This window comes from Anneissia japonica, unplaced genomic scaffold (genome assembly GCF_011630105.1).
Source record: "Anneissia japonica isolate Jap-2015-1 unplaced genomic scaffold, ASM1163010v1 scaffold9_len2422644_cov172, whole genome shotgun sequence".
In the NCBI taxonomy this organism is placed as follows: Eukaryota; Metazoa; Echinodermata; class Crinoidea; order Comatulida; family Comatulidae; genus Anneissia; species Anneissia japonica.
In genome coordinates this window covers 2,193,587-2,220,843 of record NW_022758107.1, presented here as the reverse complement: position 1 = coordinate 2,220,843, position 27,257 = coordinate 2,193,587, and the positions used below count along the sequence as shown (strand labels likewise).

The window sequence follows — 27,257 nt, the reverse complement described above, 5'->3', positions numbered from 1 at the left end:
TCGGCAAAACAACAGAGTCAAATATCTGTCTCTTATACACATCTAGATGTGTATAAGAGACAGTATATATATGTAGCATTATTAATGTTGTTGTCACCACTATTAATTATTTCAATAGGCCAGTGGGGTACACCTAGTGTCAGTGTAGCCGGTGTGTTTGGAATGTTGGCAGGTGTGATTGCGTCTATGATAGAATCACTTGGAGATTATTTCGCTTGTGCACGATTGGCCGGAGCTCCCCCTCCCCCTCCCCATGCTATCAACCGTGGAATTGGTATTGAAGGAATCGGTTGCATTCTGGCCGGAGCGTGGGGCAGTGGTAATGGCACCACTTCTTACAGTGAAAATATTGGAGCAATTGGTATAACAAAGGTTAAACACTTTTTTTTATAATTTACATTTCAACTATAGTGCTGTAATTTTACTCAAGCTCGGTTTCCATAGAATCGCTCACCCTATCGGCGACAGTCGTCGACACCCAGTCGGGAAGGTTGAACCTGGTTCAAATTTGTCGATAGCGTTGCAGACGAATCAGGGTGTATTGCTATCTTCCCTGACGTAATCGGGAAGGCACCCCGAATCGTCTGCAACAACGCAATCTGCAAGCTTGAACCAGGTTCAAACTTCCCGACAAATTTCGACGACTGTCGCCGATAGGATTCGATGGAAACCGAGCTTTAATAACAAGCTGTGCAAAGTGTATAACTTACACTGTACATAATATGTAAATTAGGGCTCATTATTTTAATTTTCTAACTGTTTTTAATTACTATTCTCGTTACAGACGGTAAATTACCTACTAATAAAATCATCTGTTGTATTTTTTCAATATGATTGGTTAGGCTATCTGTAGTGAGCTATTTATAATCTTTATGTCTACCCTTATGGGCTATGAAACATATACCGTATTTAGATTGTTTTTAATGAAGCTCTAAATAACATACTAAAAACGTGGTTTTGCAACATTCCATTTTATTAACAGGCCTGGCGCTCATTTTATGTTTCTCTTCTTCTAAGCTTCCGGATGGGTGTGGGGGGTGGGGGGCAACTTCACAATTGAAGGCTTCGGCCATAGACAGATGTGGACTACTCATTCTTACAACTTACCTCTGCTCTAAGGGTCCCGTCGTGTCATGCGCAGGCCAAGAAGGCGTGCCATCCACAGTGCTGGGCTGGGAGTTGGACCAGTGCACCGGGGCGCGCAACCCCTTATTTGTTCCGAAAGATGTACTGGACCATAGACGAGCTTGCCGTTCGAACCAGCGCCGATATTATGGTTGTAGGTTGCGGCGCCATTCGACTCTACTATATTTGATCGCCAAAGAAATGTCTATTATCATTACTTATATTATCATTAGCGCGAGATGGTTAAGAATGTGTGACTTTATATTGTATCGAGACAAACTCTAAACTACCTTGCGCTAATGCTACAATAATGAAGTATTCTACATACATTTTAAACATAGAGAAGAGAGATAGGCGAGTGCGAAAAAGAAGCTTCTTCAATGGATATGAATAGAATATGAATATGAATTTTAACTGCTAAACAAGCATTAGAAAAACCTTAAATACTGTATTAAAATAAAACTTTGAATTTATTGTTAGGCCTATTATTACTATTATTATTATTATTATTATTATTGTTATTATTATTATTGTTATTATTATTATTATTATTATTGTTATTATTATTATTATTGTTATTACTATTATTATTATTTAAAGGAACCTATAATTGTAACTAACCTTTAATGAATAAGTCACAGTTTAAACTAATTTACAAACATTTTTGCTACCAAAATCCCTAAGTTTGTTGCCAAAAAACAACTAAGGGTAGGCCTTTATGCAAAACTATAGCTTTCGTTAATTGACGAGAAAGTTATGAATAATTGAACTACAGAATACAAATTTTAGCAGTTCTATTTTATGTTAAGTTTTATAAATTTAGGTGGAAGTATATCGTTAAACTTACAGTAGCGTATTTTTTTTAATGCAAGGTCGGGAGTCGTTTCGTAGTACAAGTAGCAGCTATAATGATGATTTTCATGGGAACCTTCGGCAAATTTGGCGCTGTGTTTGTTGCAATGCCCGATCCAATAGTCGGTGGTGTATTTTGTATCATGTTTGGTAAGTAAAATATATAGTAAACCTATATCAAAGATTCATGACAATCTTAAGATAGGCCTACATACTGTACTATAGTATAATTTAGCTTTAGATAAATTGTACTTACTGTAGCTTTCGCGGTCATTGCAGAAGCTAGGAGCGGTGGTTCAGTTTGCTGTCGCAACGATTTTGAAAGCTACACAATAACCTAGACTCTGAGAAAAGAACTCAAACTGCTCGGCAAAACAACAGAGTCAAATATTATCCATGTGGTGAAAAATAATGATAAAAATAATTCACATAATTGCACTTTGCGGCTTCCAGTGTATTTCGGGTGAACTTTTCTTCTTTAATAAGCCTAGGCCAAAAAACTAGTAGATATATACCAATTTTCACTAGTTTCGATCAGCCTTTTTAAGTTGATCGTCTTCAGGCTATAGAGCCGAGATTAAGTTCTTAGCGTCATGAGGTACCGTACCATTACAGTTTCGGCACCTAATTGAAGATGATCAACGAAGCTTCTCTAAACTGTAGTGAAAATTTGTATTGTTTCTGATATACGTGTTTTGGCTTGGTAAAAAATAACATTTCACCAAAAATTAAAAATAGTAATAGTAGGCTTAACTATGATTATGATGATGATCAGGATGAAGATAAATAGTATTCAAAAATGATCATTGTTATTCATATACAGTAATAAATACTACTACTACACCATACCGTCATTAATTCTTTGCTTGATACAGGGATGATCACTGGAGTAGGATTATCAAACCTACAATTCGTTGACCTGAATTCTTCAAGAAACATTTTTATCGTTGGTTTTGCCTTCCTAATGGGGCTAGCTGTGCCGTCGTGGATAACTGGTAATTCTGGCGTAATAAATACAGGTAGATCGAATTAATTTCTTTTATTCATGGTGTTTTTGTATCGTCTATCCAAAATAACTTGAAATGAATGTACACTTCTCCATGTTGAATTTAACAGACTTGGAATATAATATTTGCGACACTCATTTTGCTAGCATAGTTTTTTTTTTTAAATTTTAAATTCAAATTATTATCAGGTTTATTCAAACATCTGTAATCCTTTCCCAACTATAGTATGAAAAATGTTAATAGTAATGCTTTTATTTAATTAGGCCTATTTAACGGGGGTGAGATGTAATTGGCAACAGTAACAGAAGTCAATTTTCGGTGGCTGTCATTTATGAACTCGTTATGAAACTGTTATGAAAAGTTTAACCGTTTGTGTTCAAAAATGCCTGGGTTTAATATTATTTGGCTGAAACGGAACATAGTTTGTTTGATTTGTGACTCGGGCCTTATAAGGTAGAACTAATGTAATTAATAAAATGAGCTTTTTCGAACTTTTATTTATTTAGAGTTTTTTTTTTCGTTTTTTTGTGTGGCAATAGGCCTATATTAGTATAATCAATGACAATATCGAAGGTTTCTGTACAAAAAGCAAAATGATACTATTAAATAATGCATTGAATTCTAATGTAATATTTATATTCAACAGGTGTTACAGAAATTAATCAGATTATCGAAGTTCTTCTGAAGACCAGTATGTTTGTTGGTGGTTTTATCGGTTTTATATTGGATAACACGATACCAGGTAAAAGCCAAATTTCCTGTGTCATACTGACAATTGAACAGATTATGCAATAGAACCTACTTCAAAATACGAAGTACTTAGTAATATTGGGGAAAATTGTAGAATTACCACGAAACTTTTTAAAATCATTAATTCTACCAATCCTATCCTATGGTAGAGAGGTATGGTCTATGTATCTACTTACCGGGCTCAACCATAATAATATCCATTCGATATGTAACGATTATTGTGGCGAACAGATTCATCTTAAAATTTGCAAAGTTTTACTTGGTGTTGGTAAACGAAAGACAAACAACGCAGTCAGAAGCGAACTAGGTTGCTACCCCGTGTTAATATCCATGTTTAGTCATGCTGTTAAATATTGGCATTCTCTAAATGAAAAGTGTAGGAAATCATTTGCCATTGATGCTTTAACTGATAATAGAAAACTTTACGATTCAAACAAATAGTATGGATATACATGATCGTCTGGTATATCATCTTTACTAAATGAATGCAACTTAGCCTAGACTATGTTTGGATTAAACCAAACACGTTCAGTTTAGCCAATCTCAAACGTATTATTGATTCGTTAATCAATGGTTATATAGTTTTAATAACACTCAAAACATGCTACGTACTTATTATAAAGAGAAGTTTTAGATCGTATTACAGCAAACTGAGAACCGGTGCTCACAATCTAATGATTGAGAGAGTTCGGTATACTAGACAAAAAAATAGACCCGACAAGAGAATATGTAACAATTGTAATTCTGGGGATTAGAGGATGAATTGTACTATTCAATACTCTAAACCATAGAAACACTTTATTTTCGAACGTTAGGGATGGTATAAACAATTTTGATAGCTTAAATGATTATGATAAATTCATTACTCTCATGAGTAGTCAGGATTTTGACATTTTGCTGCCACTCCTCAAAGTTACACGAGCTGTTTTTATGGAGAGAGAAGTCTCTGGAATTTAGTGCTTCTTTTATTGTCTTGTAAATTGTGTTTCTTTAATGTTGTCTTAATATCAAGATGTTTGATGTATCAATAAAGTACCATATTTGAACTTTCCCAACATATAACTATATTTCTACCGGGTTTTCTTGTAACTGGCTTTACTTAGCTTTCCTTTAAAAGCAAATGGTTTTAGCCTGAATTTTTTTCTTCATTTTGCTAAAACTGACGAATAGGAAAAAATGTGTAGTAAAGTTTCGTCATTTGGTACTTTTCACTACAAACGTTGTGGTATCCAAAATATCTAATTAACGGGTTTCGATCTTTAATTCATAGGTACTGCAGAAGAGCGAGGAATCAAATTGTGGCGACAGCAATGTGGCTCTGAAGAAGTGGCTGATAATGATGTTGGCAGTTTAAAGTCTTATGACATCCCATTGGTCATGGAATTCCTTAAAAAACATAAAGCGTTCGAATATATGCCTTTCTTGCCAACATTCAAGGAAATCACTCGACGAAAGCCACAAAAACATTCGCGAAAAGGTAAATTAATTAATTATTTATTTAATTTCAGCCTCCTGTTTACATCTGCGTACTCTGAAAACATGTTTTTTTTTAAACATTATAATGAGGTTTCACTAAAAATACGAGTAATATTGGAACATTCATAATGTGTTTTACTGGTACATAATTTTTTCTACCGACAGATTCCAAAACAAGTGAAATTTTGCAAAACGCTTGAGAAGGTTTACAGTATGTTTTCCTTAAACAATTAAAACCGAATCTAACATACTATCAACATGAGGGATGCTGCATAGGCCTATACCAGTATTACAGTTACATCTAGTGTTAAGCAAGTGTGTTGTGCCGAAGTTGGAAATGGTGTTGGAAACTTTAGTTATCGTGGTTAACCAGGGTAAATTTCTTGAATGCAATGCTCTGTTAATGAGCAATTAGAATATTCACACACAACAAACAACAATAGGCTCCGTCGTCTTCTTATTATCTTGTATTCTGCCAAGTTGGAAACGAATTAGACTTACAAAACTTTACTAAATTAGTTATCGTTCTCACACACAATTTACTACCCACAACGGCGGTGAAGACAACGACAACGTGACAAATAACACAGTAAAGCCACCCGAAGCTTCGCTCCTTTGGGCAGGCTAATATGATATTTTAATTATTGTAGTATTTTAAAGGCTGAATTTTAAAACTGACTTTATATTAGCAGGCCATAATATACGGTAATTGTTTGAATATTTTATTTAGTTCTAGTTCATATATTTGAAAAAAAAAACTTTTGTAGGTGTATTTTTGTAAAATAAAATAAATATCAGACAGTGGTGTCGACTCTATTGCATAATTTTCAATTCAATTACTATACTTCACTAGCAGTACTGTGTAGGTCTACATATTCCTTGGATGAAAGGCTGTCTTTTTGTAATTATTTTCCCCATATTATTTTTTTTGTTACAGCACCAAGAATATAACCAACAATTTAACAGTACATAGGCCTATACTGTACAACTTTTCCACCCATTACTATGTGTATTGATTCTCATCAACTCTATCTTCTCTAATTCACATTGATTCCTAATTATGCGGTTTTCTCTACCAGTTTGATTTACTTTCACGGGTATTACTTAAAGTTGTATTGTCCCTTCTAACAAAAAAATATGAATGTTTACAAAAATTAAACCTTGAATTGGCCATTTTGTTGCTTTTTAGGAAAGTTATTCACTTTCGATTCAAAAATCGAACGAAAAAAAAAAGTTTCGTTAATTACAGTAGGAAGCTTTCGATTGCACGACGACGGTAGGACGTATAACGTAATGACGTCAGTTAAAGTCATCTGCGCATGCGTTAAGGTCACCTCGTCGAGTAGATTCTGGAACTCAATTTAGCCAAATCTACGAATGCAGAGAACTTGGGACGCCAGGTAGGACGGTCACGCATGAGTGATTTCGTTGTAGCGTCGCGTCGTCTCGTCGCATAAATCGAAAGCTCCCATAAGTATTAAATCGATAACGTGAAGTTTAGTATCGGTCTACAGTGGTTATGTTTTCATCTTATTTCACTCTTTCCTTTGCCAATTCTTGAATCTAGTTTACGGCTATCAGAAATTTCAAATCATTGTTTTCTTTTCTTAAGCCCTTCCAGTACTCAAATTTTATTTGACAAAGACATAAGACATGCCTATATCAGGTCATGATGTCAGGTCATGATGACATCACACCATGACCATGGGCATAAAACAGTTTTTTTGTCAAAGAAAATTGGATAATTTGAACAGAGCTTAAGTGAATTATTGCACATTCAAAATTATCATGAAATGACTATTTCTGAAGCATGTATTTAATTTTGTTAAAATACTGAATGTATTATAAAAAATACAGTATATTCAAATAAACGCCTACTTCAAATAAACGCCCCGTGGCGTTGATCTTTTCTCGTATAAACGCTCCCTGTCTGTAAGCAAATCTAATGAAACAACAACATTCTCAGCACATTCTATTAACACAATACTCAAGTGAAATTATATTTTTTCTAACCTGGTTGGGATCAATAGAGTACCACAGTCGTCTCGTGAAGACGCCAGGTGGCGTTCTCTGTCGTCAAAAGACGTTGGTGACCGTTCATTACGCCTGAATGATTTCATAGGCTTTCTGGAATAGACATTTTCAAATCTAATATTTTACCATCAAAATTTACTAAAAACACGAAAGCTCGCATTATATTAGTTATTGAACACACATTTAATCATCAATTGAAATTTACAAAGAAAAAGTAAGATACAACGTCTTAATAGCAATAGTATCGATATTGCCCTCAATAGTAACGATATTGCCCTCTTATTTGATAAATTCTGTAAATCGTACGCTTGTCGGGCATGGAAATTAAGAAGTGTACTTTTATTGGAGAAAAATTAGCAATGTTCTGAGAGGTACGCTTGACCATTTCACCACTCTTTTAAATTGTACTGCTCTTCCTTTGCTGTTGCATTTCTGATTAACTGCGTATGATTTGATGTATTCTTTTTTGTATTTTATTTACTTTCGCTGCTTATGTATATATATTTACAGTTTGCGCGTATGGATGTTTATGTATGTATATGGGTATGTTATTTTATTATTATTATTATTATTATTATTATTATTATTATTATTATTATGCTCATTTACTTTTACTTTTGATTTGTCATGTTTTGATTTTGTTTGTTTTCTTATATTTTTCTTGGACGCACCGTTTTCTACGTGTGCCACTGTTGTAAAAGTGTAGCTTCCAAATAAAGAATAGAATATCACGTGGTATCGTGACGTAACACTGTATTACAGTACTCTATTATCGCTCTTATATAGCGCTTTCATGTACAATGCCTCTAAGCGCTTCACATTACTACCCCAGTCATTGGATCAAACACATATGAAACACATCAGCTCCCTGGGGAGAATTCCATAATATTGCAGCTAGTAATCAGCGCAGTTGTGTTCGAACGTACCAGGTACCCACTTGTACTCCTGGGTGGAGAGAGTCTTTACGATTACGCAATTACATATTTTGACGGGAATTACGTGTTATACTTATTAAGTACAGGTATATTATGTACACAATTACAGTAAAAATTAAGGGGAGTTTATTCAGTTTTTTTACACACACGCACACAAATTAACGCCTCCCTCGAATAAACGATTCCTCAGAAACTCACCTCAACCGTGCCTCTCAACAATAAACGCTCCGGAGCGTTTTCGAATAAATACGATATAGTAGGGTATAGTAGGGTCATTTTCTCTGTAGCTCATCTTACTCCTCTAAGCCCTGTCCATAGGTAGTAAAAAGGAACTTTAAATACGGTTTGTGAGTGAGTAGCCTCTCGGAATATGGGCACATTATAGTTTTATATACAGTATTTAATATTAACAGAACAAATATCAAAAACATTCTTCTAAATCAGAATTAAATATATACAATGTTTTATTACAAAGAGCCAGTTTCAACGTCAAATTTTAAAACAGACCATGTTATAGTACGAAGAGCCAGTTTTAATGTCAAAGATTTAACAGACCATGTTCTGTCTACAAAAAGTACTGTACATAAATGTTGGAATTAGGTTTACAAAGAACTCCATTGTGTTATCGTCACACCATGGTCACACATTGACATAAAGAATTCAAGGTCGCATAATACATCACATTACAAGTATTATAATTATATTGTTATTTTGGTATAAAGAAAGGCCAATGACAGATGACACTGTATCACTATGTACCATAAATGACTGCAGATAGGCTGGTCAAACACATGCCCTAAATCATCGAATAGAAGCCCAATGGGCTTAATCTCGAAAAGAAGCCCCCTCTTCAGTTTGCAAAAAGTAGCCTCGAAATGGGCTTCATTTCAAGATATCATCGGCCTTTTTTCGAGATAGTACAGTACATACACTGTATAAGAATTTCAAAGAAATAAAATTAAATATAAAACATGCTTGGTTTATACAGTAGTTTAGGTGATTTAATGCTGGTTAATACACTCCATGATACAGATTGATGTTAAAAAGTGGCTCTATTGATTGTTTTATAGTAGTAATTTCCAAACTCTACAGCATTCATTTTGAAAAGAAGCCCCCCCCCTTCTTTACTTTGCAAAAGTATCCTTGAAAAGAAGCCTATCTTGGAAAAAAGCCCAACCAAAGTTTGCAAAAAAACAAAAGAAGCACAGGGCTTCAATTAGAGGTTTTATGGTATTCCTCAACACCATCGAGAATAAAGTTTGGTTGACAGAATAGGAAATAAAATTTTCCAAGCATGCATGTCGGGTATTGCACATGAAAATCATGAAGATAATGTCCACATGGAAATATTGTGAATGTGACCAACACAAAAACACCCAAAAGGCACATACAGTACTCGAAAGCTGATGGCAGTACATCAAGTAATGATCTGTCCACACTAACAAATCATTTGGTGACGAGAAGGTTCACAGCCCATTATAGGAAAATCAGAGGTAAACATCATACAGTGTGAACAGACCTCTACACTATCTTAGAGGTCATTATGCTAATCATAAAAAAATCATTTGCTTTTGCGTATGTACAATGAACAAATTATTTTCTCTAATACTATTATGGAACAATCTGGTAGCTGTTTTGAGAGACCAGTAGCATTCTGATGACCTAAATTTCTACATAGGAGTTAGAAAGGATACACAACAAATTTACCTCAACATTCAAATTTTGATGGACACAGAAATAAGTTGAAATATATAATTTGTATTATACCATAGGAAATTATAAAAATTCTGATTTTTCAGCTTATGGGAAATAAAAACCCACTACACTAGCAGTTTTCATTAGTTCACATACAGTATAATGGTAAATAATTTCAATTATAGACCACTGACCATGTTTTATAAAAAAAATCTTACGTTTACTCTACAGCTGTAAAGTTGGGTTCTCACTGCGCATGAAGGTCAAATCTCATGATGCGTGTGCAACGGATCGTTTTTAAAGAGGATCTGTTCAGACTACCATCGACCATCAGCAGACAGCGTAGTGTCTCTAATGCTCACAGTGATTGGGGTTGGATTCGTCAGCTGACGGTCGAAAAACCGTCGTACTTCGAACTCTAGTAAAATACTCGATTTCACAATATTACAGTACTCTACTAGCCTAGTACACATCAGAAGATGCCAACACCTCAATTGTTGAATCCCAGGTGACATAACAGCTGTGTATTTGATTTTTTTTTTTTTCAATTATTTACAGGCTTATGTATTACACACACAGTAATTAATTGCTGATTGTAGTAACAGTCTTTTTTTCTCATTTTTAAGTTAATGCACAACTGGATTCAGAGGTTCTGCTCGAATATTTGACATGTCCATCGATGAGTCAGTCTCATCATCAATTTCTCCAATGACAGCTCTGTAAAATATAAAGAATGTTTAATAGATAGTAATTGTTTTTTAATTTTAAATTTGTTTTAAAATTAATAAGGAATCCTGTGCTCAGCGAAATATAAAAGCAATGAGGTGTTAGGCAGTGGCTGATTTAATGGGTAGGGGGACCTAGCCGGCTCTCTTTTTGGAAAGTAAAAAAAAAAGAGAGAAAAAGAAAGAAATTATTTTCACGTAAAATGCCTGGTCAGTCTAGATAACAACAATTTTGCGGGGGCATGCATCTGGAACCCCTGGAGTAGTGTTGTTCCTCAATCGTTCCCCCTCCCTTTCGGATATCTCTGGTGCATGGATGGACAGATTTATTCATTGTAAACACCAAAGTTAATCCACGAAAGTCTAAAGAAGACTTATTTCCAGTGGGGTCCTTCTGGTACAGTACACAGGTAGACAATCCCTACCCTTTTCTGAATAGTGTACTGCGTTCTGCAAAATGCACACGTGACAACGGCTTAAACATCCCATCCAAAAAACAGTGCACTACTGTAACTTGCATTTCGGCTCTCCAGCTAAATTAAAAGGAGCGCAGCGATGGCAACTAGGGACCTAGAGATCTCCAGCACATACGCAGTGCCTACACTAGTTTAGATGACTGAGCGAAGCTGCTTTCATGGTTTTGGCATGGCAAGCCCCGAATGACCCCTTGGAGGTACTTAAGCATTTTTGGCAGTGCTTTATACTTACATGTTGTCACCCCTAATTATGTACAGGCCTAGCAGCACTTGCTCTACACCTTGAGCTGAGCTGAACACTCTCTCATGACTCTCGTCTAATATCAGGTTCACAGTCTGATCAAACCCCTTAAGGGTACCCTATAGAAAGGAAACAAATGTTGTTCTTACAATTTTACTATGGCGAGACTTTTTAAATACCTTGTTTAGTGAACTTATTTTTTTAAAGATTGTCAGAGGGTGGGCAAAAATATAAACAAAATTCTATTTTCTTATTTCAAAATGATTTTGTCAAAGCATATAGGTGGAGGACAGTCTAGTATGAAGATTGATAAATGATTTAAGTTATACAGTATAATTAAGGAAGAAATATCTTATTTTGGTGGATTTCAGACGAACAGTGGGCACAATAAAAATAAACAAACAAAAATTATTTTATTTTTTGAAAATTAAAATTTTCATGAGTGCACTCACTGGCTAAAAAATCAAAATCACCATTATTGGCAGTTGGAGGGTTTGCTCAGCAAGATATAAAAAGTCTTGCCTAATTTACACAAACGAAATTCACACAAATTTGTCACATAAAACTGAAATGGTGTTCATAGAGCTTTAGGGCACCTGCCAACTCTCACACAGTCTCACACGTGAGCATCCACTTTTTACGTCTGACGCCTACGTCGTACTGTATTATCTCAAGCATCAATCAAAATTGTTATAAAAGATAAAATGTATAGGCCAATTATACATTAAAATTCATAAAAATGAAGTGAATTCGTCATTAAAATGTGAATACAAGGGAATATAAATTTATGTTAACGAAGCTATACCACGCGACGACTGTAATCAGTAATTGATTTTTACATAGAGGGCGCTATATACAATTTTTTGTCTCACGCAGCAAAGAGGTATACTTCAGTGAAAGTTGAGTGGAAATTTTATCTCAGGTGTTAGGCCTAGGCCTATAATCTGCTGGTTGTTACTATGCTGGTTTTATGCCATGCTTGAATTAATCAACTTTAAACTAGCATGCCATGTGTACCAGAATATTTACTTACAACAATTACTCGTCCATCATTTGTTATCACTGAAACCGTGTCTGAAATAGATGTTGAGGAACAAACATCTTAAAAGTAAGGCATAAACATATGCCTCAGAAAAGATATTCAATATTTCATTTAATTTCTTTTGTCATGTATAAATTAGGCTCATTGGCCAAAGATTTTTGAACACTTTGCCAATACTGCAACCTTCTCCCAATACAGCCCAAGAAAAATTTATACTGTACAGTATATAGCTTTACATGATGTACAGTATACAGTAAGGCCTTTTAGTTTACTATCCCCTTAGAAATGTCATCAGAAATAAATGGCAAACCTTTGGCTTTAGGCTGATATTTGATAATAATGCTTTATTAATGTTCACCAGACCACAGCCAGGTGACAAAGAAATGGCAGGTCCACCCCACCCCCTGAATTAAGTTCCCCCTCCCTGCCTGATCTGGTCAAATAAAATAGGAACTTTGTTTTTTGAACACAGGGACACTATTTTGTCATGTATGATGAAATAAACATACTGTCTTCTCTTATAAATTATTTTTGTGTTATTCAAATAACACCGTGGCTAGAGATACGTTACCGTATTTCTACTTCAATATGCTAAATGTACGGTAAATGGCATTACATCACCATCAACCAATGAAGGGCCAGAATGTGGGTGTCGTCATCTTTCAAGACCAGCATTGCGGATCGCCCACAGTGTGAGGTGGTGTGAGGTGAGCGGTGTGACTAGCAAAATGTAAGAACCTGATTAGCTAGGCAAGAGTACAGTATTGTCATCGATAAATAGGCATAAGGGTTCCACTCAGTAATAAGAGTCATGTCATTTATCATATAGCCATGTCAAGGAAGGCATGAATCCTCAGGACGTGGGCCCAGGCTAGCTTGCTTATGCCTTCGCTTAAATAAGAGCGTTGACATACTACTCAGTCTTTGGTCTAATCTGTTTACATGAGAACATATGCACTAAAAAACTAAATATACAGTACTGTAAACTGAAAATAAGAGGATTCTTGATTCTTATAGGATTACTAGCACTTTAAATGGGCCCGAATCAGATTCAAAGGTATATTGGATAAATTTGACACCAACAATCACGATTGTAGAAACTCATTCTCTCGATCTGATACAAACGATGTTTACGATTGGGGTAAGTACCATAACAGCGACAAAGTCTATGTAAAGTTGGGTAAATCAAGGAGATATCGGTTATGCATGTGCATTCAAAGTGTACGAATATGATCCTTGTTTGATAATGGATATACACATAAATGACATGGCACTTACTGAGTGGAACCATACGCCTATTTATTGATGACAGTACTAAGTACAGTATTGTACTTTTTAACGTTATCGTTCGCGTTTCACCGATCATCGTGTGTGATCTGCAGTGCCAGTCTTAATAGATGACGTAACGCAAATATTTGAAAAGGACCGACATGTCACTGGTGATTAGATCTACAGTATATACACTCATGTTTTATGTCAGTGTTTTAACGTGAACAAAATTAAACATTAATATATGTGTTTTTCTTGGATGCCAGTCAATTCGAGCGGATGTCAGTTCGAGCAGATGCCAGTTCGAGCGGACGCCAGTTCGAATGGACGCCAGTTCGAGCGGATGCATTTAGTGCGAACTATAACAAGGGCGAATTTATCGTCGCCGTATTCTTGTATTTGTTTGTTTAAATGCAAAAAAATGCTCTGATTACTAAGGTTCTGAAAGGTTTTTAGTACTTTTTGATAATTACTCCATATTTGAATTACAGTCTTGGCAACTCCAACTACCAAGATTGCCGCTAACAAGTTAAAAATATAATAGAATTGTGCACTTTTCAGCTTAAAAAAAAGTATGTTTTACTAGAGTGCACGAGAAGCACACACACAAGACGAGTAACCATTATTTTTTTTCAAAATTATATTTGTAATTGAGTTATGCTACTCACTTATCTATTCTTAAACTGTTGTGTGCCCCCTTCCCCTTTGAAAATGTCAAATTTTTAGCTCAAAAATAGGAAATTTTGAAGTAATTCGTATATAAATCGCACAGGTTGTTGTTTGCACAAGTGGATCTTCTTCCACTCAAACTAGCATCCGCTCGAAAAAAATTCCGCTCGAATTGGCCTTCGCTTGAAGTAGCATCCACTTGAAATGACTGGTTCCCTTTTTCTTAATAATTAGGATTGCTTAAATTGTTAATGTTACAATTTTCAGATTTTATTCCATTCTGTAAGTGGCAGGTTTTCTCTGTTGAATAAGAGTACAGTGTGAAGAAATGTATACAACAATCTCACGACGATGAGATGATGATCAGAATTTTACTAAAATATACTGTGTACTTCATTTTAATCATATTGAAGAAAAAGGATCCAGAAACTGTAATATTTACATTTCATTTTAATTATAAATAACTTGTGGCCAAGTTGACTTGTGGCTGAGTGAGTTAACTTGTGGCCGAGTTGATTTGTGGCCGAGTTGACTTGTGGCCGAGTTGACTGTGGCCGAGTTGACCTGCTTCCCTCTCTAGGCCCTAGGCGAATTTCTTTGCTGGCCTAAAAAAACAAGCATGTAGGCTTAGGGCCTAGCCCCAGAGCTCCCTTTGTCACACTTCACTGACCTAGGCCCCTACGTTCTCCAGCACTCGACCAGCTAGCCTAGGTAGGCCTACTAGATTAGTCCACACTATGCCTACCTACGCTAGAAAGAAGGCCAAAAGCAAGGCTAGTTTAGCCTAATTATAGAGCAATAATGCTACAAAGGATACGGTTTACATAACTCTCTATTGCTGTTGCCATATTCTGAACTTATACTTCGTCGAGGATAAAACGTACTCGGTACGATTTCTTTTCAATTTTTACCACTCACGGAATACTGCGCCAGTGTCGTAAGAAAGCGTTTCAATATTCGGCTAACCCGTCGCACCCGTCAACACTACTTACAAAAACGTCCCATAAAAAGTGTTTCAGAACTGTACAGTACTTGAAGCAAATCTTTTGCATTCAATAATTAATGGCTTCAAACGATCAACAGGATGTCTTAAACCACACAAATTTTAAATCAATAAATCAAGATTTAATCAAATAATTTTCAGACATCAGATGAATAAAGTTTCTTTATGAAAGGTTGGTTGCACTTTTTACATCAGTTTACAACAGTTTTAAAAGTCCTTGAAGTATTGACTGGGAAACTTTTTTCTCAAGAAGTAGTAACTTATTAAAATATACAATTAGGCAAATAAAATATGGAATTTATTTAATTCTTTTAGCTTATGACAGACAAAGGGAAGCCTACAGTACAATAAACAGTTGATCAAATCAGGATAATTCAGGTTAGGCCTTTATCGTGAGTACCCGACGAGGGGTACACCAACCGCCGGGGAAGCCTTTACTCTGCATCATCAACTGAATACTATGATGCATTTTATTGAACAGCGAATATTTCAACAATTTATTGATCATGATCAATCAATACTGCTGATTTTATGTAACGCGTTTAACACCTTTGTTCAGGGGTTGATGATGTAGTGCATTTGAACGCATGCTAGAGCATAATGGCGAGACTCGAGTGAGGTACCGGTACTGTATGCCTATTACTGGCCTAGCTTTACTTGTCTTAAACCTACGCCTAGGCCCTGGGACTATGAAAAAACATCCATTTCATAGTTAGCGTATATATATATTTTTTACTTATCTAAAGAATACATCATAGGGAAAGTTCGAAAGTAGGCTAGGCTAGATGATCTGGGACCTGGATGCAATAGTATAGGCCTCTAGGGCCTATATACTGTACTATAGAGTAGACAATATCAGCGGTGCAGCTGGCTGGGCCCACTCGCGCCTGGCCGGCCGTAGTAGCCAAGGCTAGGCCCAAGCCTTAGTTCTGCTACAGTACTACAGTAGTACTTACTTAGGCCGTAGGTAGACCACTCTGCTTTGATTCAATAAATTTACTGTAAGCTTGAGTCCTATTAAAACCAGGGTGGTGGTGGTGGTGGCGGCAGTAGTGATGATGAGGACAGGTGGGGGTGTTCTCTCCTGGCCCTTTCCCACAGCAGACAGTCACTTCCATATCAACTTACTTGTCAAGTCCAAGCAACTCATCCCTCCACCTCCCACCCCAGATTCGTAAATTCTGGCACAACCAGTATATTGAATGAATACAAATTTAATAAAACCAACTCCAGAACATTTTCTATGACTACTGTACTGGGAGTTGTTGATGAACTACTGACTGTAGTTTTACAATATTTTTTTTTCAGATCACACACAGCAACGACCAGAGAATAATAAGAGATGACTATGTCTTTAAGTAGGCTGTTTTCTAACATTGCAAAACTACAATTTTCAGCTGGTGTTAGCATCTCTGGCTCACTGTGCAGGAACTCGTTTTCATTGCTTGCAAGGAAAACTCCACCAATTAGAACATTAAGGGAACAGAACACTGCTGCGATTTCATCGTGTACATCACATTTTATCAAGCAGTCATTTTTTACCAGCAAGAATGACTGCCGAAAGAACTTACTATGTTCAGAGTGGTTGATGAGGTCGTGCAGCACAAGTGGTAGTGCGTCTTCAAATACTTACGAAGATGGAACATTTATTTACACACCTAAGAAAATACCATTAAAAGCGAAATGGAAACATAGAGGATTAGAAAACAAGTATACCATACGCCCTCTAGGGTTTGTTAGGACATCGGGACGAAACCACAAAGGTGATACAGTACTGTAATTAACATTTGCTTTAGAAAATAGTATTATAGAGAAGCAGAAATAATTTTAAGATGGCTCAAAGATTCTTTACTTTCTCAAATTAAAATATGTATGTAAAGCTTTAAACCGAAAATAAGAATATAATTGATAACAGATGTTTAAATGCCATTATGATTTCTGTTGTCTTTGCATGGCCTTAAATTTGTAGCAGCAAATTCAAAGAGTTTCTGTGACATTGATAAAACTTAATTCAAATTTGAATGCTAAATTTTTAAATAAGGGTTTTCCCCTTGATTTGTTGGGCAGAAGTACAGTATATTTAAAACACATTTAAAAATTATACAGATTTAATGTCTTATCTTTAAACAATCATATAAGCTATTGATTTCCAATAGTTTGTGCTGATTTAAAGACCAGATACAGTAATATTTGAACAAATTTTATTGTATGTATAAAAAGGTTTTATACATCTCATGTACTGTATATTAATAAAAGCATTGTTGGAGTGACTAGCAAAATTGATTAATATGGTCCATATTGAGGTTCCTTTCCATAATCAGTCCACAGAATACAATTATTTAACACTTAAAATTTTGGCAAAACATTTCAGGTAAAGTCACCATCACAGGTCGTGGCGGTGGACACAAGCGGTGCTATAGGATGATTGATTTTCACCGTACACCCCCAATGGATGGCTCCGTTAAGGAGGAGAAAGTGCTGAAGATTCTCTATGACCCAAATCGTAGCGCTCGGATTGCACTAGTGGCAGGCGGCAATCATAAACGATACATTTTGTCTACGGTGAACATGAAACCTGGCGATATTATTAAAACATCGTGCGAAGTGGGAAGAATGACAGGTAAGTACAGTGCAGTACTGAGGTTGAGATGCTTGGGCAATTTTGGGTCATTTTCAGCTATTCTGAGAATTCTGCTTTAGCAAGCATGCTGATAGAATTTAATTCAATTAGCGCAACCGCTAAGAGGAAATTTCAGAAAAAAAAGTTGTTTTTTATTATGCCCGCCACTGCCTTGAAATTTAACCATCCCATTACTACTTTGTTTTACATTCACCAATAAACTTTTATTTTAATTTCTCCTCCACGTTGATGTATTTGGCAAAACTATTTGCTAAAGTAGGAAAACAAACTTTTATTTTATTTTTCTTTTCTGCCCTCTGAGGATATTTAAAAAATGAATTCGCGAAACAAAGTATAAAATGTGTCTCAAATCAATCCCTCAAATCCTAGCCGACATTGAGGGATTAATTTTTCCCCCTCACACTGCAACTGCCACTGTTTATAGACTTATTTGTATATTCATAACTGATTACAGCGCTTGTGTAAAAACTGAAAAACCTTTCTACTACTACAGAGACTATTAGGAGTGTATTTCTCATATTCTTTAACCTCATTTGCATATTTATTAGTTCTGGCCAACGAAGGGGATGCACACCCATTGGCTGCCCTGCCGATTGGTGCTCAGGTGCATTGTGTTGAACCCTACCCTGGGGCTGGAGGACATTATGGCCGTGCTGCTGGCACAGCAATGGTGCTGATACGCAAGGTCGGAGGTCAAGCCATCTTGAAAATGCCTTCAAAACGCGAGATGAGTGTAAGCGACAAGTGTATGGCTACCATGGGGAGAGTGTCCAATGAAGCCCACAATCAGCGTGTCATTGGTAAAAATTTAACAGTGTTTTTCATGATGAAGAATAACAATATTACAACAGATGGTGGTATTTGAATTTACACCTGTCTAAGAAAATTAATGAAATATTTAATCATTAATATATGTCAATCTGACACACCCCTTGTTCCTACAACCATCCTTGGCAAAAATACTAGGTGCCCTACAGCAGAAATCTCAATTATTTTTGTTGGCTAACCCAGTTTGTGGGTTCTGAAACTTAAGTCAGCATTAAGGAAGACTCAATACATACCTTTCATAGACCATTAATGCTGTAATTCAAAAATAATTCCTAAATAGGACTGTCAGATTGACAAGAATATCATTTTTGCCTTTTCAACTCGTGCTTTTTTTCTTTTTTAATGTTAATTATTAAGTTACTGTAAACATGTCATTTATCATTTTTGTTTGCTTCCCCAGGTAAAGCAGGTCGTAATCGTTGGCTTGGATGGAGACCAGCAAGTGGGTGGTGGCAGCGGAAGGGAGGCTGGGCTGGGCGCAAAATCAAACCAATACCTCCCATGAAGATATTTATGGATTCCAAAGCAACAAAAACGATAACATGAAGTGCGTATTCTGATGTTGACTCCATGAATTATTAAATAAAGATAGAATTTAACTGACCATGAAATTAAAAAATCTTTCAAATGTATGCTCTCAGTAGAGTTTTATCCATAAGGAAAAGATGCCATTAACATTAGGAGTCGTACACAACATTTTCAGAAGTGTACAAAACAGTATGGTAGTGGGGTGGGGGGCATGTGTAGACAAATTTATAACCTTTTACGTTTGATTGAAAATTTTGATTCAAAATAAAATACAATATTTGAAATAATAGATTTATATTGTAGACAAATTTGTTCACTTTTACATATGCACGAAAATGTTGATTCAAATAAAATACTGACTTATATGACCAATTATAATGCAACCAGGATGTAATATACATTTTCATGTAGCCAACTATGGAACTCGTAAAAAATAAAGAATGGTTTTGCAAAATGTAGAATTTCAAATGGGAGGGAAGGGGTTCCGAAAAAGAGTACTGTTTGTACACTTGCAAATATGTTAATAATTGTGAACGACCCCTTACCACTAGTATTGTTTTATGTTGTGACAATACTGTATTTGCTTATTGGTTGTGAGGGACACTGTGTATTAAAAAATGGAAAACATAGTATATTTGTTGTAGCAATATATTACAGTACTGTAATTTGAAATCCAAGAATACCTTTATATACATATTTACAGAAAATTACAGGTGTATCCTAAATATATTCATACATTATATTTATTTACAGTATATTCTTGACATCATGTTCACTGGTGCAATTAATATACAGGATTCACTATTCCTGAGCATAAGGCCAAGTAAAAAAATTGTGACTAAAAGAAAGGATCATGTTGTTATGGCAACAATGAATCTGATTGGCAAAAGGAAAGCTAAGGGAAACAAACTAATGCAAGAAACCAATATTTTTTTTACCTGGCTTAAAAAAAGTTATTGCACTGACTATATAAAAACAGAAACATATGAGGCAAGTTGTATCAAAAGTTGAAATTCAATTTACAGTATTGGTAATTTTTTACACCCGAGTATGTTATCTTTAAAATGAGGGGTCATTCATTGAAATTGAACATTTCATGCCTTAGTTATTGGAAAGTGAAAATACAGCACTCTCAAGAAACACGTTGAGTAATTGCCTTCCAAAGTTATTTGTGCATACCAAAATAACGCTGAATAAACGATTTGTTGGGCATGATTAATTATACATTAAACTTGATCTATAGCGAAAAATAATTTTGATTTTTAGCTCCCATACATAATTTCTCAATCATTTACTGTGCAAAAACTTGACTATTTTCCCACAAAATACCTTGTATAATAAATCAAAATCCTCTTGGTGAAACTACCCAAGTTGCATGCATGGGTTGCGAACAATGATTTCCTCAAGCAGTAGAATACAATGCGATTGGAATAAACCTTTCCTGAGCATGTACTCCCATGCATGGCTAACTATTTACGATAATTTGACTGAAAATGCACACCACGGAAAAATGGATATTAAAAAAAAATGAAAGTTATTTTTTAAAACTTTTATTACTCCCGCCGCTGCCTTGAAATCTCCAAAAATAAGATATGTATATTTATTCCTAATATAAATTTAAAGCATTTAACCATCCCATAGCTAAACTGTTTACATTCAGCAATAAATGTTTATTTTTATTCTCTCCTCCATCTGGATGTTTTTGGCAAACTTATTTGCTAAATAAGAAAACAATTTTTTTTTCACCACCTTCAAAAAAACAAGTTCGCGAAACAAGGTATAAAAAAAAAGTCTCGCCTAATACAGTAAATATATTTTTTGGCTCACTAGAAGTACATTAATTAAAAATTTTCCTCGTACAAATTTCAATGTTTTATCAAGTAGTTCCCATTTTCCAAGAATCTAACAAATGTTACTGCCAACACAGAGATTATTATAAACATACAGAACATGAATGAATAGCCTAGACTGTCCGACAGCCAACCAACACCAGCAACAAACAGCAGTTTCCCCATCACCTCTAAGGTGGCTAGTAAGGTGTAATGTGTTCCTTGAACTTCCACTGGTGCCTTCTGTGAGCACTGCATCATTAGGGTAAACATGGTGGTAGTGATAGCGCCCCCTATCAGTTGTAAACTGCACATAGCAATAAATCCTGAGATATCTGGAAATAGATATTAACAATTTATTTGATTAGAATAAAAATAAAATTGAAATAAACTTGGATTACTTGCTATTACAGTATCTTACTGTACATTGAACACAATGATTTTTGTATTTATGAAATAATAACTTAGAAGATTTAAAATGTTGGCTGCCAGCGACAAGTATACTCGTCCCACAGGGTTTTGCTATGGTGCCAGGGACAAGTATACTCGTCAAAATTGGAGTAAAATTCTAGCGTTTATTACCTCTTTGTTATACATTGTAGAACCACAGGCTCAACGGCTGGTATTTTGGGGAGATACACCTAGATGATAACGTACAAATAATGTATATATGTTTGTTGTGTTATGTTGCCGGTAGTACACTTGAACGGCACAAGTGGGGGCGCCTTTTGAACATATACCAACTTATGCAAAAAAACGGATGAGATTACTCGTACTTGGCATAGTCATTAAAAAGTGCTATCATAGTGCCGTCGACGAGTTTACTCGTCCCCTAATATTTTCCCACCATTTTCTTAGACACATCATTTTGATGATATAAGACTCTATAGATAAAAATTTTAAAAAATATGTTTGTAAACGTAAAATTGTTTTAGAAAGTATAATACATACTCCAAGTATTGAAATACATGCCATCGTGTTGGGATTCAATATTTCGACATTAATTATGTCATCATCAGGAAATAAAATTGTTTTGGCATACGGAAAGGAACCTTGAAAAACGTCTGGCAGTCAACGTGTTAAATAATCTAAAAAAACCCCCATAAATATAGTATTACTAAATTACTATTATTAGTAGTATTATTACTAATCAAGAATATCTAACCTGAGCTTATGATATGTATGACATGAAGAAATTCAAGAACCATCGGTATAAGTCTAAAGTAGAACAGCATGTTGAGGAGAGACAATGGTGATATCCTGGAAAACAAACAAATAGGGTTTCAAAATGTATTTCATAATAACATTTTAAAAATATATAACTGTACGGTATGCCTTAAGCTAAAAAAAAAAAAAAATCACCTCACTATTTGCATTGCTTTTTTTATATACTTTAAGTAAAAAAAATATATTTCTCACAATTATTAAACAGTACATAATATTACTGATTTTATATTCATGAGCAATTCAATGTTCTACATAAATTTTTAAAGGATTTCCTAGATTCTACTATGACATTATATTTTTAGGTAGAGTTTTAATGTACCACATTCTAATATTATATGGTTGATTCAGGAAACAGTCCCTGGGTTGATTATAATCTTTATATTCAAGTTTTCCTGACAAGGCACTGATCACCTTTTTTGGAATACAATATGTGGCAAAGACAAGCCAAACCAGTCACTCGTTGCAAAAATCAATTTTGAGTTATTAATACAGTTTTAGAGAGTAAAATAACAGCTATAAAATGGTAAAAAAATCATTCAAATCGGACATTTCCTTATGAAGTTACAAGCGTTTAAACATACAGCTGTTTAAAGAACAATATATGAGAAATGAGCCTTCAAAGTTTATGATTTCAGGCATTACTCATGCAGAAACTATCATCAAATCCTTAAAAAGTGTTGTTTTAACATTGAAAATGAGGAAAATAACAGCATAGAATGATGTATAGATATGTAAAGATTAGTTTAGCGCAATAAAATAGATTTTTTAAAATTTGACATTACAGCATGATTTGGCAATTTTCTCGGAAACACGATTTGCGACGAGTGACTGGTTTGGCTTGTCTTTGCCACATATACTGTACAAGAAACCTGTACTACCTGTATAATATAATTATGACAATTCATCCTTGTATTTGGTAAACATTTTAATAATCAATATTTTCAATATATATTTTAAGTGTACTACCACCTACCAAAATTTTGACAAATACAATCCACCTAAAAGAGAGCCGATGATTGATAGGCCTTGACAGACAACCCCAGACCAAAACCCAACAGTGGGTGCAGGCACACCCCTGTCCACCAGGTACAATGGGAACTGGTCAACACAACCCTGCTCACCTGCAATCAAGATCATAGGGTTGCGATTTAATAAAAAATAAATTAAGTACTTATATTAACACAAACTTTACAATATCTAAAATAATATGCATCATCGGGCACGGTCATTTTGAGCAACTGACTTGTTTGAAAAATGTATCTCCTGCAATAATTTGTAGGATGTGTTCCAATCCATAGATGAATGAGATGACCTGTACGCCATATGCGATTGGTTGATTTGACATAAAAAATAACAAGTACTTTTCATAAAGATTGAAGGTAAAGTTGTCAAAAAATTTAATAAAAATAAAAATTTACTATATAAATTAATATTGTTCCTAAAAATAATTGTAATAATATAAACATTAAAATTGTTCAGTATAAAAATAAAAATTAAAAATACATATAAATCAGTGGATTTGAAGTGGTCATGTTTCTGATGTTGAATAAAAAGGTTACGCATTTATATCACCCGAGGGTCTCATGCGTTAAGAACAAGTAAACAGATGTAATTGAAAAAAAAAAAAACAAGGAAAGGACAACAAATACAAATACATTTATAACTAGAGCACTCATGGAGTGCATAAACTCTGTCCTGTGCCCGAATACAGTACCAGCAATACACAGGCCATGTATGATGGGCGACACTGCATACCCTCAACAAAATAATGGAATTGCCCGTCATTTCCCGGAACATTGTTTTTTGGAGTGCTGCCTAAATATGAGGGGCGATTCTAATAATCTTTTATACTGGAGGGTATAAAATCAAATTTCCATGACCTTGTCCTTTTCTTTCGCAAGGGATTATGTACCATTCCAATAAATTTTATGATGATCCATTCATTAGTTTTTGCGTAATCTTGCTAAAAGACAGACAGCAGTGAATATATAAGCTTCTTGGTGGAGGTAATAAATAAATAAATGAAAATGGTCTTTCTTACCTAGCTTATACACAATGACCAAGATGATTATCCAAAATGTACCTGGGAGATAGATAAGTTTTTTGAGCCAAAATAGTGGATTTTGTTTGCTTATCACATGACCCACTTGAACATCATGCACTTGATATGATTGGTTGTGTTCGTCACTCTTGGAAAGTCTTTTATAATGTGTTTCTCCATTATAATGTGGTTTATAATTGTCAACAGGTGAAAGAGAACCATTAGGTTCCATAGTTCTTGAAAGAGATGTTCTTGTTTCATCCATATTAAATAAAAATATACAAAATATTGAAAATAAATACAAAAATGATAAGAACAGGAACAGTCCACTTAATGGTAGGTATGTGCTCAACCACATCAGCACTCCTCCACCGAAGATGCTTCCAAATTTGTACCCTACAACTTGAATGGTATTGCCCAGGCCAACTTGTTTGTCTGTAAGTAATTGGATGGCAAGTCCGTCCACAGCAATATCCTGAGTGGATGAGAAAATATTCAGGAACAACAATATTGCACAAAGATATGAAATATTATCAAGCTTGATGCAAGAACCAAGGCAGCAGACACAGAACAGTCCCACCATGCTCATGAGCAGCCATTTTCTTTTCGATTGCATCCAATCAAATAAAGGTGCCCACAATATCTTCAGTAACCATGGCAATAACAAAAGCTTAAGGAGACCAATTCTGGCCAGAGATGTTCCTGTACTGCGGAGAAATATCGGGAGGAAGCGCGCTTGGAGGCCGTATGGTATACCCTGAACGAAATAGAGTAGAAAGAGGAACAGGAAGTTTTTGTAGTTGAACCAGTCAAGTGCCTTGGTTGACAGATATGCCATCTTCAGCTGCGTAAAAATGTTGTTTCAATGAAGAGTTATAATTTGCGGTCATTCCCATTCAAGCCTTCACTGTCGAATTCATTTTGCCTGTACGTAATTGAAAATAAAGTATTATTCATTTTTCAAAGGTTTTTTGTTTTAATATTTCAAATTATTTCAAAGTTTTGATACACTAATTTAATAAAAACATGACAATATACTTTCAGTAGTGGATCCTGAAATTCTAAGGGAGTCCAGCCAGAAACCTTTAATAGGCCTAGACCTATATAAATATTAGGCCTAGGCTGTGCCTATTAATGGTTTCTGGACAAAACGTCAGTAAACCAAATTGGCAATGAGTCAAAACGGCAATGACCAAAAAAAAAACAAAAACAAAAACAGCAACACTTTTTGTCCAAAACGGCAATAAGTCAAAACGGCAAGACCAAAACGATGCTAAACAATTTATGTCATAAAAGTAAAAACGCGAAAAAATAAACTAATTATAAACATGAAAGTGTAATAATAATAATAATAAAAATAGAACAAATTCAATATTAAAAAGATTTGGGGGTGGGGGAAAATATAAAATCAGTAAAACATTTAAACAAATAAAACTTTCAAATACAGACAAAATGAGGCTAAACAATTTATGTCATAAAAGTAAAAAAATGCAAGATAATAATAATAATGAACATTAAAAGTGGGAAAAAGAGCCCATGGCAATATTCGATTTGCCTATCAAGACAATTTCAAAACGAATCAGAAAATTATAACTCTGTAGCCCGCGCCCGGCCACTGGCGCTTGCTAGTCTTGGCAAGTTCTCACACATGCCCAACTATCTGACTAGGCAGGCCTTAGGTCTACCAGCTATCTAACGTTAGCCTTGGGCTTCTTTGATTGGGCGCATCTAGGCGGACTAGGCCTAGGCCAGGCTAGACCGCACGCAGCCGAGGCTAGGCCTCCCTAGGCCTAGACCTAGTAGTAGGGCCTAGGCCGTAGTTTAGCTAGCCTGAAATCAGACTACAGAAATATCTTAGGGTCAAGCTGTCTAGCTTATGGTCATTGGCACAAATAAATACTGATTACTTACTGTTTCAAGACATAAGCTAGGCTTAGGCCTTCAGAAAAGTGACTGAAAGATCTCGCCTAGCCGCTCTCTCTCTCTCGGGGCGCTACCAAAACAACTTTTAGGGACAATTGTGAGGGCGCTAAACCAATGATAGCTCAGCTCAAACTCAGTGCGTGGCAGCTGGTAAAGATACTGTACATACAATCTGGCGTAATACTGTAATAATATATTTTATATATAATTTATTTTCCTTAACGGATAGACATAGAACAAGTTGATTTGGCAATATTAGTAAGTCAAATAAATTAATAAATTTTACAAGATTCAAGCGATCTTTTGGTATAGAATCAAATTTATCATTAAATACGGCCAGGCCATCAAATAATCAGGGATAAAAAAAATGTATTTTCTATAATTTATTTTCCTTAACGGATAGACATAGAACAAATTGATTTGGCAATATTAGTAAGTCAAATAAATTAATAAATTTTGCAAGATTCAAGCGATCTTTTGGTATAGAATCACATTTATCATTAAATATTAAACACTATTTTAATTTAGGCCTAATTTTGTTTTTAAACTTGCTTCCGTATGGCAAATCATGATAATTTATGGATTGAAGAGGGCGTAAAAACAAAGTTAAACTTAAGGATAAACTATAGTTTGTATCTAGCAGGAATTATGGGAGCTTTGAAGATGAATTAGATCTTCCTTGTTTTATAAGCTTTATCAAAGATACTAGAAATACAAGATAGAGTTCTCGCCATTGTAAAAATGAGGCGGAAGTCGTGCCCAACGTAGGCGGCGCCCTTCTTTTTAACCATGCAAGTTTCCTATACTTCGTGCCTAACGTACAGGGCGCCCTTCTGTTGCTAAGTATATCCAGACGCAAAAGGCGCCCTTCCTTTTCCACTAATGGAGGAAAACTTTTTCACTAAGAGTGCGTCCGGCCATGCGATTCTGCGCTGTATTGT

At 35.2% G+C, this 27,257-nt stretch overlaps 4 protein-coding genes across 7 annotated transcripts in view; 2 read left to right on the top strand and 2 right to left on the bottom strand.

The window, feature by feature from the left end:
* The window catches only part of LOC117125095 (solute carrier family 23 member 2-like), a gene marked incomplete at its 5' end in the record, with an annotated part of 16,367 nt that extends 10,945 nt beyond the window's left edge, over window positions 1-5,422 (top strand). The window contains 6 exon segments of the mRNA XM_033271484.1: window positions 119-372; window positions 1,998-2,127; window positions 2,853-2,996; window positions 3,631-3,726; window positions 5,005-5,211; window positions 5,376-5,422. Of these exon segments, the coding sequence (XP_033127375.1) occupies window positions 119-372; window positions 1,998-2,127; window positions 2,853-2,996; window positions 3,631-3,726; window positions 5,005-5,211; window positions 5,376-5,410 (866 nt within the window).
* A 3,934-nt stretch (window positions 5,423-9,356) lies between these two features.
* Window positions 9,357-15,257, bottom strand: LOC117125103 (U6 snRNA-associated Sm-like protein LSm8). The gene is made up of 4 exons (XM_033271493.1): window positions 15,114-15,257; window positions 12,350-12,390; window positions 11,308-11,435; window positions 9,357-10,591 (listed from the first exon to the last, which is right to left on the bottom strand). The coding sequence occupies exons 1-4, from the start codon at window positions 15,142-15,144 to the stop codon at window positions 10,501-10,503; spliced, it is 291 nt and encodes a 96-aa protein (XP_033127384.1). The 5' UTR covers window positions 15,145-15,257; the 3' UTR covers window positions 9,357-10,500.
* A 579-nt stretch (window positions 15,258-15,836) lies between these two features.
* On the top strand, window positions 15,837-20,649 carry LOC117125092 (39S ribosomal protein L2, mitochondrial-like). Of its 4 annotated transcripts, none has more exons than XM_033271481.1 (5): window positions 15,837-15,924; window positions 16,608-17,062; window positions 17,671-17,919; window positions 18,489-18,740; window positions 19,169-20,649. In XM_033271481.1, the coding sequence occupies exons 2-5, from the start codon at window positions 16,642-16,644 to the stop codon at window positions 19,312-19,314; spliced, it is 1,068 nt and encodes a 355-aa protein (XP_033127372.1). In that variant the 5' UTR covers window positions 15,837-15,924; window positions 16,608-16,641; the 3' UTR covers window positions 19,315-20,649. The 4 variants fall into 4 exon arrangements, with proteins under 4 accessions (XP_033127372.1, XP_033127373.1, XP_033127369.1 ...); XM_033271482.1 differs by having other exon boundaries at window positions 15,873-15,918; XM_033271478.1 differs by having other exon boundaries at window positions 15,887-16,010.
* A 402-nt stretch (window positions 20,650-21,051) lies between these two features.
* Window positions 21,052-26,405, bottom strand: LOC117125154 (major facilitator superfamily domain-containing protein 3-like). Its single transcript, XM_033271557.1, has 5 exons — window positions 26,305-26,405; window positions 24,394-25,318; window positions 23,326-23,473; window positions 22,291-22,385; window positions 21,052-21,460 (listed from the first exon to the last, which is right to left on the bottom strand). Exons 2-5 carry the CDS (start codon window positions 25,229-25,231, stop codon window positions 21,162-21,164), a joined length of 1,380 nt encoding a protein of 459 aa, XP_033127448.1. The 5' UTR covers window positions 25,232-25,318; window positions 26,305-26,405; the 3' UTR covers window positions 21,052-21,161.
* Between the last annotated feature and the right edge of the window lie 852 nt (window positions 26,406-27,257).

Excerpts from the sequence above, each read along its gene's own strand:
- LOC117125103 (XM_033271493.1), bottom strand. The coding sequence starts at position 15,144 with ATGGCAACAGCAATAGAGAGTTATGTAAACC. Across the intron at positions 12,391-15,113 it reads AATAGAGAGTTATGTAAACC|ACACGGTTTCAGTGATAACA; the intron begins GTATCCTTTGTA and ends CATCTATTTCAG. Across the intron at positions 10,592-11,307 it reads ATAATTAGGGGTGACAACAT|AGCTGTCATTGGAGAAATTG; the intron begins GTAAGTATAAAG and ends TATATTTTACAG.
- LOC117125092 (XM_033271481.1), top strand. The coding sequence starts at position 16,642 with ATGACTATGTCTTTAAGTAGGCTGTTTTCTAACATTGCAAAACTACAA. Across the intron at positions 17,920-18,488 it reads CGAAGTGGGAAGAATGACAG|TTCTGGCCAACGAAGGGGAT; the intron begins GTAAGTACAGTG and ends CATATTTATTAG. Across the intron at positions 18,741-19,168 it reads CCACAATCAGCGTGTCATTG|GTAAAGCAGGTCGTAATCGT; the intron begins GTAAAAATTTAA and ends TTGCTTCCCCAG.
- LOC117125154 (XM_033271557.1), bottom strand. The coding sequence starts at position 25,231 with ATGGCATATCTGTCAACCAAGGCACTTGACTGGTTCAACTACAAAAAC. Across the intron at positions 22,386-23,325 it reads TTGTATTTGTCAAAATTTTG|GATATCACCATTGTCTCTCC; the intron begins GTAGGTGGTAGT and ends TTTGTTTTCCAG. Across the intron at positions 21,461-22,290 it reads CATACATATCATAAGCTCAG|ATATCTCAGGATTTATTGCT; the intron begins GTTAGATATTCT and ends ATCTATTTCCAG.